A 22,895-nucleotide genomic window follows, 5' to 3' on the forward strand; every position below is an offset into this window, starting at 1 on the left:
GACCAACCAGGAAAGCAAATTTCTTGTCTTTTCCTAAACATATCTATTTTACTTAGAATAATATGCACAAGTTTAGGGAATGTTTCGGTGACTTAACTGTCTAAAGTTGCAAACACTCAGTGTCAATAACTATGCTAAATTCGCTGTGCATGCGATCATTTTCTTCACAGATATCTGTTTTACATGTTTGTAGAATAAGATGTCCACATCTTAGGAAATAATTAAGAGTTGTGCGATATAATTCAAGTAATAGTTTTATGTTAATGTCGGTTTTAAGCGAAGATGTGAAATATTATTTTTATCCGGAAGAATCTGTGAGGATACTTTGGTTACAGTTTAGGAGAGCATTGGGGTTGGGACATTAAGTATGAAAATGTGTTAAGTATGCTTACAAAGGTATTGATTTATCTCACAGTTACTGGTATATATGTTATACAATTATTCTTTGGTGCCATCTCTATTTGAAATAAAGATATATCTAATTAATAGATTATTAGATAAATAGAGGTACATCAATTAAAAATAGTGATACATGTTTTTAAATAGAGATATCTTTAATAAATATGTAAAAAAAAAACCCGGCTTAATTGCCAAATATCTGACTGCCAGTAATTATACAAATAATTACGGACACCTTTATAAATTACAAAACCGTGCTAGTTCAGAGAGGAAGGGAGAGAACCCCGTTAATATTTCACCCTATGAAATGTGGTATGAATGTATGCATAAATACATATTTTATTCATGAGCTTGTTTATAAAGAATGAAGATGAGTTGAGAAATATCTGTAAATGTAATGCCTTAGATCAAAATATATGTTAGTAGCATTTATATTTGCGTACATGTTAAATAGCAAAAGTAGACAGGGAAGTTGAAACTGCATTAATTAACACGCTGGCTGTATATGTTACATGCCTAACCACACAGTCAGTCTTGTGATCTTCCGGGGTTTTCAGAGTTTATAAGTACCATCCCATAAGGATATATACATCCGTATCTGTCATATTGAAATCCCTTGGCTAGTTGTTCTGCGCTGATATATATGTAGTTTGCAGAGAAAAAAATATATTTTGGAAGCATTTTTATTTGGGCCATTGGCATAACAAAGTAATTATTGATACAATTGAAAATGTTCACTATAGATTTATATACATCGGCGTTATTTCTCGTACAGGTTATATTTTACTTCAAGATATCTCAAAACGGTTTTCGTGCACTCATGATCAGAGACTTGTATATAAATACAAGTCTCTGCATGGTGTAGGCCTATATCACATAATTTTTTCATCTATCTAGATCTAGACTTCTAACATTTCTGATAAACAATAAAAATAATTACGTGGTTTTCCGGCTATGTCGTACGTTATGATTTATAACTAAAATTGCAGAAATTTGAAGGCTCTGCAATCGACATAAATATAAGTAGGTCTAGCAGTGAAATAAGCTCAATTCCCTGCGGAGAAGGTGATCGGCAGCACACCGTTATGTCTGGGAAACAAGATTTGACCCGACTTATATTAAAGGACGCCAAGCTCCACCAATCAATCAATCCTATTGTTGTTTTATCAGGTCGAGAGTTATTTTGTGTACAGAACCTATATCACTTCCATGGGAAAGCAGTGCAGAGTTAGAGGAAGCCTCTTTACCAGAGACGTATCTGCTTGCATGCATAAATACGTCTATACAGAGACCTATATCTCTGGTCTATATATTCTATGTCTCTGCTAAGATTCATCCTTAAATTTCTGTTAATGCTTTCATATGGATTTTTTTTTTAAAGATAAGGTATTTTCTTTATAAGGAACGTTGAGAAACTAGGGACATACGTACTTATCACATAACATTCTAAAATTAAACGTTTTGTGATTGTTTAGTAGCAATGACGATATAACAAATCGAAAAGTCACAGATTTAGAACTCTTCAATTTTTTTGAGCAAACGCGGGAACCGTGGGAAATCACTTGTGAACCCCAAAGACAAGCTTAACACATTCAAGATGGCGACCATAATGGACTGAATGCGATGTTTATGGTGCAAATGTTATTACAAAGTACCCCTCGAAATCCAAAGGTATTATCAGATTGTAGTGTTACTGCTTGCTATTTATATTTTGAAGAAATGATTGTTTGTTGTGACATCATTTTAACTGAATTCTAAATGGTCGAATTTGAATTTTGCAGATCGAGTGGCGGTGGATTCAATCTCGGCCAATGTCTCGTTGATCTGGATAAAAAGTGTTATATATGACAACGGGGGTAACATCTTTGGCAAGTAAAATCGGATCGTCCCCAAGTTGAAAACTGAAAATGGCCGATTCCAGTACAAGAAGACGTGTAAAGTTGTACATGCTAAATGAAGACCGGCAATGGGATGATCGTGGGACAGGTCATGTGTCATCGGCCTATGTTGAACGATTGAAAGGGATGTCCCTGCTGGTCAGATCGGAAACAGATGGTCAGTAAACATGGATGTTGTCATAATGTAGCACCGTAAACGAGATGTAATTATTGCCGGTGTATTTCTTGTTGTTGATGTGTAAAATAGTGTAGACTAGCGTACTTAATGTAGGTCAACCGTCGCTCGCAAGAGCAAGATGCGGTCGGTATGGACAACAAAGCACACGTGTATTTCTTACATGTAATGTCTTGTATTATATAAACAGCTAAATCAAAGTATAACGATATCAGATACCCGTTATTTAACCCCACATCACGTACGAGGCAGCTAATATTTATTTTTACATAACCTGTCTCGTTGCATTGACGTATTCAACGTTGACACTGCACCCGGTGACCTGATCATGTAAAGCATGAAATATATGTGGTCATACAACGAATGACTGATACAGTCCATTGAGTAGCTAGAAGAATCGGTTATTATAACAAATGTCACATTTTTTCCCTTGGACAATTTATAACTGAAATCGTGTATTTTGTGATGACAGTTGCTGTGTAGTCTATGTTGGTTTACACCAAACATTAGGCAAAACAGTGCTGTGGATAATGATGTATCATACTCAACATCAAGTGAAACAGAATTGTTAACACTGTATGCAGTAAACAAAATATAAAACCAGACAAGCAGTCGCATTCCATTGACAGTAGATGCATTGGATGTTTTGGAATTTGTCAATTCACTTGCTGTTAGTCTTTATTAGCTACCTATTGACATTCTCGTGTGTGACCTGTCTTGATGTTTACCAATAGTTTCCTGTGCATACAGTGACACATGTTGTTGCTCTTGGAGTTGTTGAAAACAGAGTTACCAGTTTAGTTTGATTGTTGCTGTTACGTTGTGCTAAAATATTTCCCCGTTAGCCCACAGAAGATGCATCTTTTATCATTTAATGGACTTCATGCAAGTGAAGAAATGCTGCAAATGAAGACCAGCTTCTGAAGTGGTTAGCAGTGCCATTTCTAATAAGGGTCCTTTTCCACACCGAAACCTATCAGTTTTGTTTGTGTATAATGCAGAGAGAATGTCAAACATTAGAATGAAACTATTGTCTGAAGTCATTTCAAAATTTAGATGGTAGGCTTGACTTTTCACTTTTACAATTTACTATTGCAAATCGGGGATGTTTTAAAATTAAACAATTGTGGCATACTCTGACAATAATATTGTATTACTATTGGAGACCTACATAAAATTATTAATTACTAGAGCTTACACTGCAATTCGTTGTTGGTTAAAAACATGTTGTTATGTTACTGTCCTGCTGGGTGTCTTCACAGTAGTGTGCTTCAGTGTGATAGCCGATGAAATCAGCAAAAGATACTGACAATCATGATGAGACTTAACACAAACATATTGCAGCCTCCGAAAACATGTACGCACTTAACAGACATGCATGTCTCGCGCTCAGGGAGCTGTCCTTAAATGACCTCAGCTGTTGATAGGATGTTAGATAATAATAAACCAACTCAACCTTTGTCATGTACAGTATATGCAAATTATTTACAGATGGGTTCCCACATATGTGTGCCTAAGTATTGTCTCCAAGAAAATAGTTAATAATTTCTTTTTTTCCCTTAATTAAAGTTGTGAGGTTAATTAGGTTAATTGTAAAGTAACTCAAATCTTAAGTAATAAGATGAAAAAACTTTATCATGGTTTTAATAAGAGTACTCCTTTTCCGTATGTCAGATTGCAATTGAGAAAACACTACACTTGGAAATAAACAATCACATGACAAAATTATACCCCTTAATGTTTAAGGCATTTTCCAACCAATCATACAAATGATGTATAGAAACTGTTACTACACAATTGTGAATTTATTCACAATGTTTTGGACCAATATAAGTTATTATAAATCTGCCACCAAATTACATCATAAATAATGCCAAAATTTAGAATGGCACTTTCAAATGAACTGACCAAAGACACGTGAAACAGCAGTAATGCAGTTGAAGATCATGTTTTCATTTGTTATATGTAGGATTGTAACAGTGGGCATGTGGAATATATGCAAATGGATTTGTGAACTCGTGATTTTCACCTTTGTAAGATGTGTTGTATATATTATATGTATACACAAGTTATGACCCTGGGTCCAGTAATACTGGTACGCTACCTAACATGAACATACACATAGAGCATGTGAAATTTATGCAAATCTTGTACATTTTTTTCAGTCAATTTCTATTTTAAAATGACACCTTGAGACTTGCGTAAATTGTTCACTAAACAAAAACATGATGTGAAAAGAAAACTTTGTTTATGGATATGTACTTTATATAACGGATGTCAATTTGATGTCCGATCTCTCAGTTGCAGGACACGCTTTGAATTGCACAAGCTTCGGCAAATGTTAGTGTATAGTAAACATGTAGTAACACTACATATATGCATGTCTATACTTTATTCATGTGATTAGTTAGATTGAGGGAAAATGCATAATGCGTTTGGTTATCATGTTTGTCACATGATAGATTGTCCATTTAAATTCCAAATATTGTGTTTCCTTGATCTGACATGCCAAGTAGGTGGTTTGATGCCTGACATAAATAAACAGAGAAAATATCCTAAAATTGTATTACTTACACAGTGAGCTACTTAAAAAATAGCTATAACATACAATTATTTAAACTTTAACAATCCAGGAAAAATGCAAAAAAAATACATATTTTTGCAGGAAACAAGAAATTGATCAGTGAAAGAAAACCTGCAGGATCTCATAAGGAATTAAATGCATAACTCCTTTAAAACCTAAATGTTCATACTTGGCGACTTTATATTTCTTGTTTTTAACTTGTTAGCTAGCTAGGCTGCTATTTTGGTGTACGGCCAGAGGTAAATGATCAGAGTTAATCTTGATTGATCATCGGTGATTTACCACACTCAACACTACCTGTAAGACATCTAAGTATGTTTATAATAGTGACTGAATTATCATAGCTTGTAATCAAGAGTAATGCAGGTGGCAGTCCAGATGGTAACATTCAAATCTAGTGATGATCTATTGGTTGGGTCTTGCGTCATGGTAAAACCTGACTTATCAATTTCTGGTTACTCATTAAAATGTACACACGAATAAAGTAATGAGAGGCATGCATGAAGCTCTCTGAAGTTGGATTAATTAAAAACACACATGCATGAAGAGTAGAAAACTGAAGATTGATAAGATTTTACATATAAAAAATAACCAGATTTGTAAACAGATGTTGAGGTTAATGGGGTCCTTATTAAATTACAGGGTAAGCTATCTGTGATATATATACTGTATTGGGATATAGGTATAGCAGTCCATACCAGGTTACATGATGATGGGTGGTTGGACTTGAAAAAGATATTGGTTTGTCAGTTTACAAGTTTTCTCTGAACTCAGTTTCCTCCACCACGAGCAACATTAACATATGATCATGAGTTGACAGTTAATCAAGATTTAGCTATTGTTTAATTTTGATATTAGCTATCTACTTAAAATCAGTTATCTACATTGTATATGTGGCAACATAAAAAATCTGATGCATAATCATTCAATTTCATTGTTTCCTCTAACCTGCCTTTACCAGGCCACTTGTTTATTTTTTCTTGTCCAGATTTCAAGTTATTTCATATCTTCAGTTATGTTTGTGGCATTTTCATTACAGGGCTCCGATAAACCACTCGTCCACTCGTCTTGCCCGGGTCAAAACAGTCAAGTGCCGAGTGAACTGTTGGGTCAGACTCGTCCTAGTGCCGAGCAAAAGTTTAGAACACACAGTAATAACACTGTGTCGAAATTGTTTACTAATCCAAAGACATTTTTTAAAAAGATTTTAATATCATAATGTGTCGATAAGATGAACCATACACATACCTTAGGCTAACGTGACATGTGTTTACAAATGACTTCACTAGTACGGGCCGGGTCTTTCAAACGCTTGTAATTTACTAAAGCATGCGTCTGATAATAAAGCATCAAAGAGATGCTGTTAACAAACCAGTGCGCGCCCATGCAGGCGTTTCTTCACAACTTCCTTTACAACAACGAGCGAGCGGCTCATTGATTTCTTTTTCAAAACAATCACTGACGAACGTTAAATGACGGTAATGAGGAAGTCCGACAAACTCAGTGATTTTTTCATCCTTTTTTACAGGGGCCTGTACCTTTTCAATTGGGAAAATACAGCGGCATTTTTCCCCAATTGGGAAAATTTGGTGTTGGTTTTAAATGAAAAAAAAAGTCAATAACACGTCCATATATTTATTTATCTGTTAAATTTTCAACATTCATCTGGCCTAATGATTCTTAATAGCTATCTAAAGGGCCATTTTCCTTGTTTTTTGCCCCTTGAACATGTCCACCAAAGAGTCCAGGCCAGTTGTCATGTTTTTTCAATTTTCTTGAAGGATGTGTCCCAAGTTTTATACCCTTTTGTAACAAATGGCTTACAACTCAAATGTGCACCAAAAAATAAACAATTCTCAAACAATTCTCAGTACTTGCACATGTAGCCACATGTCACACTACTGTGATAAAGACAAGAGAAGGAAGATCCATATTTGGCAGCATTAAATGTTCATCTATCGACGCTGCTCCTCTTTTTTCCCGATAAAGTTAATACCAGATTTTCGTCGCGGGTTACATGTACATTGACGTTTGCTACGGGTAAATATTCCATCTGGACGGTTGATAAAACAGATTCAATGTTGGATGATGATTCATTGGTTGACGGGTTGTTTGGTATATCGCCGCCGGAAGACTTTTTGAAGAAGTCACTCACTTTCGTAAGGCCTTTCCTATCTTTTTTGTCAGTCTTTTGACATAATACTTCGTGTTGTGCGGCTCTTGTTTACATGATCTTAAACTTTCAAGCGCTTGTCATAGCATATGTGAGACACGTGTGCGATTAAAACACTCGATCGACACAGACTTTCGCGGTGCGCTCGATTTGAAACATTGAGGAAAACGACATCGTTTCAGACACGGAAACAGAAAGCACGGGAATTTGCGTTATCGAACGCGACCAACATAGAACGAGAACACCGGCGTTGAAAATTTCTTGTGAAATACATTTTGGTCGGCATTTCTTTATACCAATTAATATGAAGGGATATTTTCTGAATGGGAAAATATGAGCAAGAAATTGGGAAAATACAACAAAATTTCTCTAGGGGAAGGGGCCGAAATTCGGCCCCAAATCGACCCTAAAAAAATCACTGAAACTAGAGATCGAAATGACACAAGTGTTTGGTTTGATTCATTTAACAGATGTGTGCGTGCGATATGCATGATTGTGTGTGGCGAGTGCGTATGTGTTTTTTGAGGTTGCAGCGTATTCCTGTTTAGTTTCTTTACGACTCAAGTGAGGGTGAAAGGTGAAGGGTAATTCCATAAAGAATGGATGACGAAATACGACATTTAAGATATCATGAACTGTACTCCTATAATATAAGAGGCTGCTAGTCGGCCCTTTTTCTATCGGAAATGATTTTGCCGACTGCGCTGTGTACATGTAAAACCTATAAGATTGTTGGAGTATCACGAACTGTTAATATTGTACAGAGTGCCCCAATCTTGCAGATACTTAGTTGACACTTTTTATAGGTACTGGTTCTATGAGATTAAAAACTTACAAAAGATAATTTTGTGATGTTTTCTTTCTTCTATAACTAAATATATTATTAAGACATGATAAGATGTATGCACTCACACAAGGACATACAATATAAAAGTCTTAACTTAAAACAAGATGAAATCACAAGTTAGCTATTTGGTGCCGAGTGGATTTCAAATAGTGCCGAGTGCTTGTACTATTGTAACTAGGCACAGTGCCTAGTTGTTCTAAAAATTCTATCTAAGCCCTGCATTATGGTCATAATCTTATGCTACAAATGCAACAAGTTGTGCTACATGCACTTCTTGTGTTTCACTGCATAGACTGTCAACTGATATAGATGGCTGTTGAATTAAAAGGTCTTTGGGCAAATGCAAGCAGTCATTTAATTTTATACTGATTTAAGATTAATCTCTATTGCATTGCTATTTTGATTTGAAGATGACTATGTCAGTGTGTTGTTTAATAACCTTGTTATATTGATTCCATTGGAGTCTAGCATTAATTTTCCTGACATTTTTGACATGATGGCTCTATTTTATTTTATGACCATATGCAATTTCAATAAATTTGAATAAATTTTACATAATTATCTACATTGAAGGACAATACAAGATACCTGCTGCAATGCAGCATCCTATAACAGATGGGAGTTATACTAGTTTAAACGTTTTGTAATTTTTGCTTTTACCTTTGAATTACTTATTAATTCAATTGGAAGATAGTAATCCCCAAGAACCTGTACTGAGTTAGTACATACATTTTAGTTTCTTTGGTGGTTTCAGGGTTTTTTAGGGTCGTTAATGGACCCCATTCCTAATTGAAATTATTTCATATTTAAGCAAAATTCAAAAAAATTACAGTACTTTTAAAAGAATCTTTCCCAATCCACTGATTTTCTTCCAAAAATGAGACAAAATGGATGATATGCCCTTTCCAAAACCAGTGAGAAAAAGCCCTGGGTTTCTCTTTATTATTTGCAGTTGAACAAACAAAAAGTATGTTCTACACTATCTACAATGTATTATTTTGTATTCTCAGGTTCAATCTTGCTGGAATCCAAGATTCAGCCAGACACTGCTTATCAGAAACAACAGGTAATTTACTAGTGCCGTTTTATCGAATATATCCTTAGTTTAATGAATGCATATTACAGCTTAAATTTCTTAAATACTCTATATTATATATGTATACAAAGATTTCCTTATGATGACTTGCTGATTTTAAATTATGGTCGCAGCATGTTGACTACCAATTTTGAATTATGATTGGAGCATGCTCCTAGTGGATATCTTTTGTGGTCAGAAATATTGCAGGTTGAGGGATACAGTCAATATTTGTTTTTTATAATTCAATAGACAAACACATTTCTTGGAATACTTTATATTATGAAGTTCTGCACCCTTACTTTAATATTAAGTTTTGCACCTTTTTTTGCAGGAAACATTGATTGTTTGGTCAGAAGCTGACAATTATGACTTGGCCCTGAGTTTCCAAGAAAAGGCTGGTTGTGATGAAATTTGGGAGAAGATCTGCTCTGTAAGTAAAGAGAGAAGTATGGATTTGTTAAATAGTTCGCTTAATGTTTAGAAAAAAAAATGACCAGTGGTTCTTTAATATCAGTTTGCGTTAGCATTATGAAAAACTAGCTCAGGTACAAGAAATAATCCAATGCAAAATGTGTGTATGAGATCCAATGCAACCTATCTTTGAAAAGTCTTTATCACTTTAAAGAAATCATTATGATAGATATATTTCTATTTTCTGAAGTTTAAGCGATCTTCACAGATCTTATTAGGTGTTAAATTATTAAGAAATAAATGTAGTCAGCATCCCCACCTATTCACTATATATAGTGTTGCATTTGGTTATGATACAGGTTTAACAGTTTTGTATATATATGCTACACATACGAGGGTTGATTGATAAGTTGTGAGCCTCGTATTGAAGGAGGTACTCCATGATGTTCTTGTTAAGTGCTACTTTTCTCTTGACTATATAGGGCCGTGTACTCAAGGACTGGTCTCATTTGGTTAGTTTTTATCGACGAGGTAGCACTCTAAAGAAAACAAGACGAGCAGCTTTTGCAAAATGGACAAAATCAGTTAGGGTTAGGGTGAAAGAGTCTGTCATTGCCATGGATGCCATTCATGATTGTGGCTTTAAATTGATTGAGCATACTCTTATTCACCTAATCTCGTTCCATCAGACTTCTATTTCCAAAACTGAAAACGGCTATTTCAGACACCCTAACCCAAGTCCTACCATGCAGTGGCTGACAGTAAAACTTTCTGAAAAGCTAAGGAAAGGAATTCTATAAAAGTGACATCGAGGCCCTTAAATACCACTGGCAAACGTGTATAGATACTGGAGGGGATTATGTTGAAAAATAATACAATATGTCTGGCAAAATTCAAATCCTTCAATACAAGGCTCACAACTGATCAATCAGCCCTCGTATATGAATATTATGGTACATGGTAGCACACAATTGTTGACAATGTGAACTTAATTATGGTTGATACAATACTGTATTGATGTAGCATCAAGAACTAATGAGAGGTATTTTAACTTAAAGGTACAAGGAAAAGACCCATCTGTGGACATTACCCAGGACATTGTAGAGGAGTCTGAAGATGAGCGTTTTGATGAAATGCCAGATGCTGCCCCACCTATTGAGCTGCCTGCGTGTGAGCTGAGTAAGCTTGATGAAATCTCAGAACTCTTCAGCAGTGTACTTCCATCACCTATACGTAGAGAAAAGCTTTTCTACGCAATAGAAACTGATGGCTACATTAAGAAGTTGCTGGACTTGTTTCATATGTGTGAAGACTTGGAGAACATTGATGGTCTCCATCACCTGTATGAGATCTTCAAGAGTATATTTTTATTGAACAAAAATGAATTGTTTGAAATCGTGTTTGCAGATGAAACAATATTTGATGTTGTTGGAGTGTTGGAGTATGATCCATCACTACCACAGCCAGCCAAACACAGAGAATACCTACGGAACACTGCCAAATTCAAGGAAGTCATACCAATCACAAATCAAGAACTTCTCAATAAAATTCATCAGACATACAGAGTACAGTACATTCAAGATGTGATATTACCAACACCCTCAGTCTTTGAGGAAAATATGCTCTCTACACTGACATCTTTCATATTTTTCAACAAAGTAGAAATTGTCAGTATGATTCAGGTAAGTTTGAATGGAGAAAAGCTAAGGTGGAGATTGGGAGGGGAGGCTGAAATAATGCATGCATCAAGTAAACTGCTTTCAGATTCAGTTGATCTGAATACCTGAGAAAAAAATTACTGTCCCCACCTTTCACAGATTGTTTTAACAGGTCATTACTTATCAAATTAAATTAATTTTGATAACAAACTAAAGAGAATTATTTTGGTGACCTAGTAACATGTTCTTCTAATTTGATACAATTTCTGAATGTGAATTTATAATTAGAATTAATTCCCCTTTACATTGATATTAAAAACCCAATTGACATAACAGGACCTTTGTTTACTGAACTTATAAGTCATGCACCAACTATACTGGACAAAATAAGTTAAGGATCATGAAATTAAATCAACACAGTTTTAGAAATATAAATGAATTTAATAATGTTTTGTATTATCAAGACAGGAAAATCAGTGGAGTCAATGATTACACATAACAATTTCGTGTTTAGTCATAAGCGTCAAGAGCAGATAACTCTAAGGACCAGCACCCTCTAAATTAAAGTGTGAAAACGAATGGAGCATGTCAAACACTTGATTGAAAAAAAGTCCGTGAACTGTCATCGAAGGCTTAATAGACAGTATGACCTCCGTTGACATTCATAACTGCCCTGCAACATCTGTGCATGCTCCTAATTAATCGTCGATGGTTGATCTGTGGGATACGTTGCCATTCCTCTTGCAGAGCTGTCATGAGCTCTTGTCTGTTCTGTGGAGGATTAGGTCGAGCTGAAACCCGGCGTTGCAGGATGTCCCAAGAGTGTTCAATAGGATTCAGGTCGGCGGAACGACTTGGCCAGTCCATGCGAACAATTGTCTCCCTTTGAAGATAGTCGTTTACAACATGAGCACGGTGAGGACGAGCATTGTCGTCCATTAGAATGAAGTCATGGCCGACAACTCCTGCAATAGGTCTTATTATAGGATGTAGAATTTCGTCCCTGTAACGAATTGCTGTCAAAGATCCATTATCGACCACATAGAAGTCGGTATGGTAGTCAATACTTATTCCAGCCCAAACCATTACTGATCCACCTCCAAAGCGGTCATGTTGGGTAACGCAGCAGTCTGCATAGCGCTCACCCTGCGACCTCCATACCCTCCTCCTGCCGTCATGAAAGTCTACACAAAATCTAGACTCGTCTGTGAAAAGAACAGATCTCCAGTGCCGCAACTGCCAGTTCAAATGTTGAGAGGCCCATTGATGTCTCGTTTGTCGATGGACTCGTGTCAAAATTGGTCGCACGGCGGGTCTTCTGGCTCGTAAATTAGAGGCATGCAGTCTGTTTCTTATTGTCTGAGAAGAGATCCTTTGGTTTGTAGCCATTTGAAATTGCCTATTTAAGACAGGAGCAGTCACGAACCTCTGACGTCTTGCCATATTGCAGATGAACCTATCCTGCCGAACTGTTGTACTGCGTGGCCGTCCAGATCTGGGTCGTTGTTGGACACTATTGGTCTGTTGATACCGATTCCATAGCCTACTTATCACACTTTGTGAAACATTAAGCTGGACAGCCACATTTCTCTGATTTTGACCTGCTTGAAGGAGTCCTATTCCTCGCGCGACTTCCATATCATTTAAATGTCTACGCATGATTGATTAGTTAAGTATCAGTATAAACTCGATCGATTACGTAAAGATATCCCTCAATTTAAGTTAAAAAGTATCGCAAACTAAACTTAACACATTCACCTGTAGTGGTTGTTCAGTCCGTTTTAGACACCAACACTGTTCACCAGACCAGAACAGCATACCCTCATGATGCACGTGCATACAACACTGAAACCAACGTGGGCATACATAAGCGAAACTACGGGTGTACTTAAGGGGAACATATTCTTTACATCTTAAAACATATTATGATAATATTTCATGATCCTTAACTTATTTTGTCCAGTATACTTTTCGATGGATGGAATTTTGTATCGGAAAAATTTTCATACTTCTGCATATCAAAATCAAACCGTTGTTCCGGCCATCACAATGCTCAATCTCTTGACAGATCCTCTGGTAGAAACTTTGTCTTTTGGCACTCTGACCATAAAGTATATGTCTTATAAAATTCATATTATAGCCATACCACTGGTTTTTTTCTAGATGTACATATACAAGATAAATATGTAATGTTTTGAATGGAAATATTGGTAGTGTAAATATGGAAGTGTTGAAAAATTAGTCTCGAAGAATGTCTATTAATGGATTTATGATTTGCTGTCAGAATTCAGCAATCAAAATAATTGTATAAAGATGTACAGTTTAGCAGATTTTTTATTTGCATATCTATGGATGAGTCCTTTTGCTGTTATACATGAATATGTTTTATTTTATAGGAGGATGAACAGTTTCTGACGACCCTCTTTGCCGAGTTGACAGATGATGAAACAGATGACAATGTTAGGCGTGATCTCATCCTCTTTCTGAAGGAGTTCTGCACTTTTTCCCAGACGCTACAGCCACAGAGTCGCGATTCTTTCTTCAAGGTATGTAAGAAAAACAATTCATGTTATCTAATAAAGGCCATGCCAGGGGAACAAATTTGCAGAGCCTCTGCCATTTGTCAGCTGTTAGTATGTACAGGATGCATAGATTTGTGGATCAACAAAGGACTCATGATAGTAGATTTTAATTACATCTATTTTTACTTTATTATCCAACAAAGAAATACAGGCAACTTCGGTTAGAAAATTTTAATTCTTGATGACATATCTACAAAATAGATCTTGCAGAAGCATTATGAATGTGATATGTATGTCAATATTGGTAACTACTAAGAATGATTTAGCAAAAGCAGTAGATGTTTGCAGTCAAGTGAAAGGAATTATCATTTCACTGGGAAATATCCAGGTGTACTTCAACTGAAAGTCTTGTGTAAATGCAAATTGCCTATATTTAATTACCTAAATCCATTTGGCTATATAGTTATTGCTTTAAAACATTAAAGATTCTCACCTGGAAAAGTATTTTACAGATTACCATAAATGCTTTTGTGCAATTCTATGATCGACCCTCTTTCTTCTTTCAGACGTTGTCGGTTCTAGGAGTTTTATCAGCTATAGAAATTATCCTGGTAAGTTTTTTTAAGAACCCGATTGAACTTTAATGTATGTTGATATGAAATACAAATAAGTTTAAGATAAATTGTAAAATGTTTTCATTGTGTTAATACATATAACGATTACTGAACTATTTACATGGAATATATTCAGAATGATATAGTTTATTTTTGAAATTTGTATGTAGTTACTAGACACCAAACATTTCTGTTTCCAGGGTTTAGATGACACAAGGATGAAAGCAGCAGCCATTGACATATTTTCTTATATAGTGGAGTTCAGTCCGTCCATGGTCCGGGAATTCATTCTTCGAGAAGGCCAAAGTCATGATGATGTAAGATATTCTTGATTTGTTCCATGCCTACATACAATATGGATTGATTTAATTCTGTGTGTGCAGTTACCTAACATGATGTTTATTATGTATTCATAACTGAAACTTCCTAATGAATGTTTAACTATAGTAAAAAAGTTCTTATTTTGTGTTTCCCAAGCTGAAACAAAAATGTGAGAGTCTCGAGTCTGTGAGCTGGACTATTTGCCAGGTGAAAAAAGGAAACTGAAAATTGTGCATTTAATGACCTATTGACTTTACAAAGTTTTTTAAAATGGTACAAGTATTGTTGTTAATTGCAAATAATTCTTTCTCCCTAGGATGACCTACTCATCAATCTAGTCATCGAACAGATGATCAATGATACCGACCCAGGTAAGTTATTCATAAATATATCAAATTGTATATCCTCATTTCTAGACTAAAATATTGCTTTTACATACCGGTCCTAGACAGTTATGTGAGCATGTCAAACTTTTAAGGAAAAGTCCTTATACAAGCTGGAGAAGTTAAAAAATTGTTAAGAACATGTCTTTTGATTAACATTTCCAGACATCAAGTATATTCTTATATTAATGACGATTAATGATTATATTAATTATCATTATTTAAGTACTTAATCATTGGAGATGCAAATAGAATAGAGATACTTCATCACAGAATTGTTGTAGTGTTGGCATTGAGAAAATAATTGTTAAAAATATAATAATTTGATCTTGTTTTAGAATTGGGAGGAGCAGTGCAGCTGATGGGAATTCTGCGTTTACTTATTGATCCTGAAAACATGCTGGCTACTTCAAATGTAAGGACATGTCTTAATTCATGTACTTTCTTGATTATAGATGCTGAATAACAGTTTCACACACAGGGGCTTGGCACGATTTTCCAAATGATAGTCTATATATATATATGTATATAGTATCAAGGGTAGTAACTACAAAGAGGGGGAAGACCAACGTATTTAAAAAAAAAAAAAATTGTCGTATTCTGCGGGTCAAAAATCTTAGTGACACATACATTACCTTAAAGAGAAATGTTTTATCTTTCCAATGAGTGTTCGATGAACAAAATTGGCCAAGTATTATCCAAGTTATGACCTGACGAATTCGGAAATAGATGCTGAAATGGCTAGGTCGGAATCTCCCTGTCCGGTTGAATAGTCGCCTCGCCTCTAATGTGTACCTCAATAACCATTCAGAAATCGAAAAATCGACGCTTGCAGCGGTATACAGTAACCATAACTATGTCAAAATAGGATGTCGGTTGGTTATGTTATCCGTCATGTGCCGTAGCCAATTCCATATTACATCACCGAGCTTACCGTCTTCAAAAAGAACTGCCATCTTTCCCTTCATTCGGAACGCTTCTTGGCTGTACGACCACTGTAACGACATAAACAAAGTCACGAAAGGTTAGGGAAAGATGGCTGTTCTTTTTGAAGACGGTAAGCTCGGTGATGTAATATGGAATTGGCTACGGCACATGACGGATAACATAACCAACCGACATCCTATATTGACATAGTTATGGTTACTGTATACCGCTGCAAGCGTCGATTTTTCGATTTCTGAATGGTTATTGAGGTACCCATTAGAGGCGAGGCGACTATTCAACCGGACAGGGAGATTCCGACCTAGCCATTTCAGCATCTATTTCCGAATTCGTCAGGTCATAACTTGAATAATATTTGGCCAATTTTGTTCATCGAACACTCATTGGAAAGATAAAACATTTCTCTTTAAGGTAATGTATGTGTCACTAAGATTTTTGACCCGCAGAATAAGACAAATTTTTTTTTTTTAAATACGTTGGTCTTCCCCCTCTTTGTAGTTACTACCCTTGATACTATATACATATATATATAGACTATCATTTGGAAAATCGTGCCAAGCCCCTGTGGTTTCACAGCCAACATACAAACAAACGCTTTAGAATTTACAATGGTGTACTTTTGTCTCCTTTTTCTTATGAAATTTTTTTCATAACTACTGCTGTAGAATTCAATGAAATAAGCATATGTTGTTTATTTTTTTCCAGAAAACTGAGAAAACTGAATTTTTGAGTTTCTTTTACAAACGAAGCATGCATGTGTTGACTGCCCCATTATTTGCCAACACTGTTGACGAGAGGCCAAGCAAAGGTATTATTTGTGAGTTAAACACCCTTTTACTTTATTTTGATTAAAAAAACACTGCATTTCAATAGGATCTGCAGCACACGATATTGTATTACATTTGTGTTTCAGTGAAGCAACTTCGATTGAAGATTTAGCATGCATAACAGTATTTGTATTTTTATTGAGTCTGCTTTATAAAGCTAAGTGTTAAGTGAGAGGACGTGATAAAAGCTTAAACAGATATTGTCAGACTTGGAAAATGGAAATCTCTATAGACAAATCAATTAACTTGATAGTTAAGCACTCTCGTGTGCTACTGGCATTTCTTTTCATAGTTTTTATGCAGTACATGTTCATGGTCAATACTTTTAGCACCTAAAGAGTTTGAAAAAAGATATTTAAATGATAATGGTTCCACAGACAATTTTAAAGAATAGAATGCCATGTATGATGGTATGAAACTTGATATGATATTAAAAGATTCTTTAATTTTGAAATAAAAAGATAAAATTCAACAATGCAGTGCTGGATAATGTACAATATGCAGTAGGCAAAGAGTATTTTATCTCTGCAAGTAAAATTTATAAAATGAAAGTTTTTAATCGCCAACAAAGATGTAATACAAAGCTGCTTTGATGTGTAAACATACAGAAATCATGATAGTAATGTTAATGATATTGTATGATTTCAGATGATTTCCAAACAGCCCAGCTGTCGAGCCTGATCCTAGAGTTACTTACCTTCTGTGTTGAGCACCACACTTATCATATCAAAAACTACATCATAAGCAAAGACTTGCTACGCAGAGTCCTAGTCCTCCTTAAGTCCAGACATGCATTTGTTGCATTGTGTAAGTTGTTTCAAGTTCTTGACATTTTCCAAAAAAAAATTAGGGCAGACAAAACTTTTGTAGGACACCTATCTTAACTGTAATTTACTGCAATAAAAACAACCCTGAAATGGGTTCCCATTTAGTTATGATATTGAAGTAAAAGTATGATAGCAACAATTAATCTTCAAATATTCTTTAATTTTAAATTTACTTCATTTATGCTGAAATTTAACCCTTGGAAGTTTTTTTTTTCTGTAGGCGCATTGCGGTTCATGAGAAAGATCATTGGACTGAAAGAAGATTTCTACAATAGATACATAGTTAAAGGTTGTTTATTCAAACCAGTAGTAGATGCATTCAAAGACAATGGCAACAGATACAATCTGCTGAACTCGGCAATCATAGAATTATTTGAATATGTTAAACTGGTAAGTTTTTTAAAAGAGTTTTATGCAATAAGTTTCTGGAGTTGATTTTATGTTACTCGTATTATCTGGTGATCTTCATTTCTTAGTTGAATAGTCTTTTCATGCTTCTGGGTTTACCTCAATTGAAATAATAAAATGTTTCCTTTCCTTTCTTTTCCTTTCCTTTCCTAATTCAATTATTTAAGAAAAAAAAATTCAATTCGTATCAGTTACCTCATGATTTGGTAATTACCAAATGAAGTAATTTTGTATTAATTTATTCTTAAAAACTTAGTTATTCCATTTTAGTCTTGTATTTGTAATTTGAAATTGAATGTGAAAAAAGCAGTATGCTGCTCATATTCTGATGTAGATTTGAACAATTTTTGAACTGCTGTAGAATTTAGCATAAGTTGTACTTAAAATGTACATACAGTTTGCAGTACACATACGGTAAGTTCTGTCTGAACCTGGAATTAACACCAGTCTTTTGTATTTTCACAGGAAGATATTAAATCCTTATGTTCCCATGTAGTAGAAAGCCATATCAAAGATTTAGAAGTTGTTACATATGTGACAACATTCAAGTCCCTCAAAATGAGATATGAACAACAGCAAGAGAGACTCAAAGAAAAGGCCAGTCTTGATGGGTATGTGGAATTTATATTATTAACTAGAGTTATAGATTTTGTGATTTTATATTGTCAGAGGAAAAGAAAGTGTATGACTTACATGTATGGTGTATTCAACAACAAACCCAATTTTAGATAAGGTTTTGTTAACACTTGTTACGTAGCTGGTCTCTTAAAAACAAAAATGAAAATTGTATACATACTAATTGTAGAGGAAGCAAGGACTCCATCAGAAAAAAATGATACTTTTAAAGATAGATGATATTAGGACATAATAAATAGGCAGAGAGGTAAATAGGACATGAATTTACCAGCAGAGAGGTATAAAATGAGAATTGAGAACCTGCTTAATGGTAGATGAGTTTCGGATATAATCAAGGAAACAATGACAAGATGTGTTATACATGTTAACAGGACGCCGTCACTTTTACGGAACAATAGGTACCGACGTGACGCTCGCACCATGGACGAGGAAGAGGAAATGTGGTTTGACCAGGACGAAGAGACAGATGATGGTGATTGTACTGTCCACATGTCTGACTTGTTCAAGTCCAAGTTCCCTAACTGTGTAGTGACTGTAGAGAGAGAGCCTGTAGATGCTGAATTTGATCCCATCAATAGAAAAGGTATAAATATTGAGTAAGATCAATTTACAAAGAATGTGAAAGGATGTGGCTGGGACCAAAAAGACAGTTCCATAAAAAGAAAGTATTGGGTGAAGCTAGCTCAAGTTTGTGGGGTCCAATTATATGAATTTCAATTCAATTTTCAAATTTCAATTCAATAAGTTTCAATTTAACTCTATAATATTCATAGGGTCACCAGTGTTTCTCCTGTATTTCAGCTCTGGATTTTTTTTTCTCACCTATTTTAACTTCTTGATACTTCAAAAAGCTTTGAGGACTGAAATGAACACAGCAGTCACTTTATCCACATTCCTCTTTAAATACAAAAAAAAATGTATTCTTTGAAAGCCAAGGCAAATAATGGGTCTGCCAAGATAACCAACCCACTTTTGATTCAGTCCAGTTTAAGCAAAAGGCAGATGCATGTGTGTATTGAAGGCTTCTATTTATAGCTAACAATTTAATGATAATAAAACTTTTCAGTGAAAGAGCAGCCTGCAGACTTACGTGACTCACCCCCTCGCTTACTGAACAAGTCCTCACCCACCATCAACATCAATCTAAGGGCTGGAACAGGAAGTCCTGAGGCCAGTCCAAATAGTCCCCCTGGTAGTCCAGGTAGTCCAGGAAGCCCAGACAGTCCTGGCTCCACGAATGATCCTTGTCCGACCCCTAACTGCTCCCCTAATGTTCCCATGTCGCCGGTAGAGAAAGCCAATACCATCACAGCTAAGCGGGTAAGTTGTAAACATTTTCAGATTTGTAGTATCTGTCATGTATGAATGAAACTTTGTAAGAAAGCATGCATGATCATATTGTTTAATTGTGATGACGGTGTTTATGATGCATTAATTGTTAAAAGTTAATAAAAGCTTCTAGAAATTAACAGTTCTCTTAGAAATAAAATGTAGTACATGATCAATAATGAATTATCCAATCTGATGCAGGATTATAATATTTAAACCCAATGTGGGCTTGGGAACAATGATGGGATTGGGAACAATTGTTCAATCAAAATTAATGAAGGCTTTATTTGAAAAAAAAAAAAAATAAATTGAATGCTATTATTGAAATGTTGATGTATTATTGACACTACGGACTGAAATATCTGTTATCATCTGACAAAGAATTTATGGTTGCTACTACCCTTGGTACTTCTGACTTATAATTTATTCTGACTTTATTTCTTTTGATATGAAATTTCAGTGCTACTATGTATGTTTGTATTGAGGTATTGCTTTTGCACTAAAACCAAAAATTATTCTTGATCCTGTTTTGTATATTTTTACAGCCAACACTGGTTGGTTTGGTGGATTACCCAGACGAGGATTCTGACGAAGAGGAAGAAGATGAGGAGGCACCATCTGCTAAACGGCAAAGACTAGCTACGTAACACAATCTAGTGTTATAGGATGTAGATGGACTAAGTCATTAAATATGATGCCTCAACTGACCAACAGCCCCACCCCCAAACAGATGTCAGGGCTAAGACGGAGCACTGTCGGGTCAACTGTCGACCCCTTATAAGGCTGTGGAATGTGTCTCTTCTCATGCTTTGACCAGCATCAATAGCAGTAAGGGTGCTAGTGAAACAATCGCCTGTGATCTGTATGTGGCTTGATAGAAACTTCTACCATTCCACTACATACATGAACTGTGGGGAATTTGATTACCAACGCAACATTTGTTGTTAGGAGATCATGTGACAATTATTGTCCTAAATCTAAATTATGTGGACCATTTGTGTTACAGAATGTTTCACCATCTGTAGAACCTCAGGATCTGAATTTTTTATCTTTTAAAAGAACTTTAAAAAGTCAAGTAAAATGAATGTGTTTGTGAGTCGGATGTGCCAATTCTACAATGATCACCCGGAAGGTATTATAGTAGATTTGAAAACATAGACCTTTTGGTCACACTGCCCTAAGTAAATTTACAATATGAAGTTCTTTCACGGAAAGTAAATCAGCTTTTATCGTAGTGAAAGACCCACAGGGGACCTAAAGGATGCCAGTCGTTGTAGGAATCGCATTTAACTGGGATCTCAAATCATGATGCATGCAACGTAATCCATTACTGATTATCTCCCTTGAGTTAGTAGGTACAAATGTGAAAAGCATTTCCACATCTTTGTGTGATATTTTTTAAACCAATGTGTCATTTAGTTCATTATCATTTTCATTCACATCATTTATCCATCGTTTCCATTTTCTATTCATTTTCATCTCAGTGCTTCATCAACATAGTAGCCTTGTGTTGTAAATGAATTTTTGTACAGTTAATTTAAAAAGTGAAAGTACTTGACCAATAGGTCAAAAATACGGTCACAGACTTTTCCTCTCTTCATGCTCTATAGTTTTTAAATGAGAATGACTTATTTATATATTATTAGAAGATTAAAATATTTTGTGTTGTCGAAAAATATGAGTTGGGAGGATTATTTTCTGGTAGGTTTTGTCCAAAAAAAAAATACCTGGGAGAATTATTTTCTGGCAGATTTGTAAACTATTTTGTTGCGAATAAATCTCATCTGTGCTATGTACACATAGATCCTTGCTGACGGAGTTAGACTGTCAGAGGCAGCAAGCATTATTTAAGTCTGCATGATTGGTGCATGCCCATTGTCATGTCCACGTACCATTGTTATTTGTTCCAAGAGGATGTTAAATATGTACATACTTACAAATATATATCTATATAGTAATGAAATAGTCTGTGACTTAATTTTAAATGAATGATGGAATCACACACACAAAGCGATGGTATGAAACCCAAAAAAGAAAAACAAAACAAAACAAATCTCATGCATTTCATTATGTGACGTTTTATGTATAAATAAGCTCATGTTTAATTAAAAAGTAAATATGACAGAAAATAAATGCAATATGAAAACATATCTATTGGTTTTTGTTTTTCGACCTCTGAGGTTAAGGTATATGTTCAAGTGATATGCAGCAGTCAGTCATCATCTACTGGAGAAACGTCAGGTCAGGTAGCCCTGACATGTCTCTCTAAACTTGATTAAATGTAGGCCAGATGTTCAGATCATGAAATAAGATGTCGATGATAGTAATGGAAGAATACAAAAGTGGAAGAAATTACTATCCATTCAAGGTAAAAAATACTGTTGAAAGTAAAAACAGTTAAAAGTTCAAGAAAGGCCTTCAAGACAGCAGCAGATGAAAGAATAATTATCGTTTTCTACTTACCTGACCTAAGCCACGTACAGGGATAACCTGAGCTAAAAATACAGGTTAAATATCGCCTGACCTATTGTTATTAAATGAATAGCTCGCCATGGTCCGTTTGTGCGTTATAAATGGATTACGAAATTAAAGTAAAATTGACAGATCCATGTATATCTTGACGACGCTGCAGTTTATTTGCATTTTACTTTGAATAGCAGGCTAACGAATTAAAACCGTTATTTTAATCTTCCTTTTTATCCAAGTGAATATTTTCTATCTCATCATTTTTATCTTTTAACAAAATACTTTATATCAATTATACTTTCAATGTTAAAAATTGCTTTCAAATATGACGAGAAAAGTTCAATGGTCATAGCAAAATATAAAAAGATGCATCTTGGTGATCGAATTCCAAACC

At 35.1% G+C, this 22,895-nt stretch overlaps 1 protein-coding gene across 3 annotated transcripts; it reads left to right on the forward strand.

The window, feature by feature from the left end:
- The first annotated feature begins 1,975 nt into the window (after window positions 1–1,975).
- LOC117323521 (serine/threonine-protein phosphatase 4 regulatory subunit 3A-like) lies at window positions 1,976–22,185 on the forward strand. Of its 3 annotated transcripts, none has more exons than XM_033878787.1 (17): window positions 1,976–2,070; window positions 2,181–2,454; window positions 9,087–9,142; window positions 9,486–9,584; window positions 10,624–11,247; window positions 13,620–13,769; window positions 14,312–14,356; window positions 14,560–14,676; window positions 14,997–15,051; window positions 15,402–15,478; window positions 16,714–16,825; window positions 17,484–17,642; window positions 17,883–18,052; window positions 18,536–18,681; window positions 19,078–19,289; window positions 19,773–20,026; window positions 20,581–22,185. In XM_033878787.1, the coding sequence occupies exons 2-17, from the start codon at window positions 2,307–2,309 to the stop codon at window positions 20,680–20,682; spliced, it is 2,526 nt and encodes an 841-aa protein (XP_033734678.1). In that variant the 5' UTR covers window positions 1,976–2,070; window positions 2,181–2,306; the 3' UTR covers window positions 20,683–22,185. The 3 variants fall into 3 exon arrangements, with proteins under 3 accessions (XP_033734678.1, XP_033734680.1, XP_033734679.1); XM_033878789.1 differs by having other exon boundaries at window positions 19,105–19,289; XM_033878788.1 differs by having other exon boundaries at window positions 16,714–16,816.
- Window positions 22,186–22,895: the final 710 nt, after the last annotated feature.

The sequence above is a fragment of the Pecten maximus genome, chromosome 3 (genome assembly GCF_902652985.1).
Source record: "Pecten maximus chromosome 3, xPecMax1.1, whole genome shotgun sequence".
Lineage (NCBI taxonomy): Eukaryota > Metazoa > Mollusca > Bivalvia > Pectinida > Pectinidae > Pecten > Pecten maximus.

Excerpts from the sequence above, each read along its gene's own strand:
- LOC117323521 (XM_033878787.1), top strand. The coding sequence starts at position 2,307 with ATGGCCGATTCCAGTACAAGAAGACGTGTAAAGTTGTACATGCTAAAT. Across the intron at positions 15,479-16,713 it reads ACATGCTGGCTACTTCAAAT|AAAACTGAGAAAACTGAATT; the intron begins GTAAGGACATGT and ends ATTTTTTTCCAG. Across the intron at positions 16,826-17,483 it reads GCCAAGCAAAGGTATTATTT|ATGATTTCCAAACAGCCCAG; the intron begins GTGAGTTAAACA and ends GTATGATTTCAG.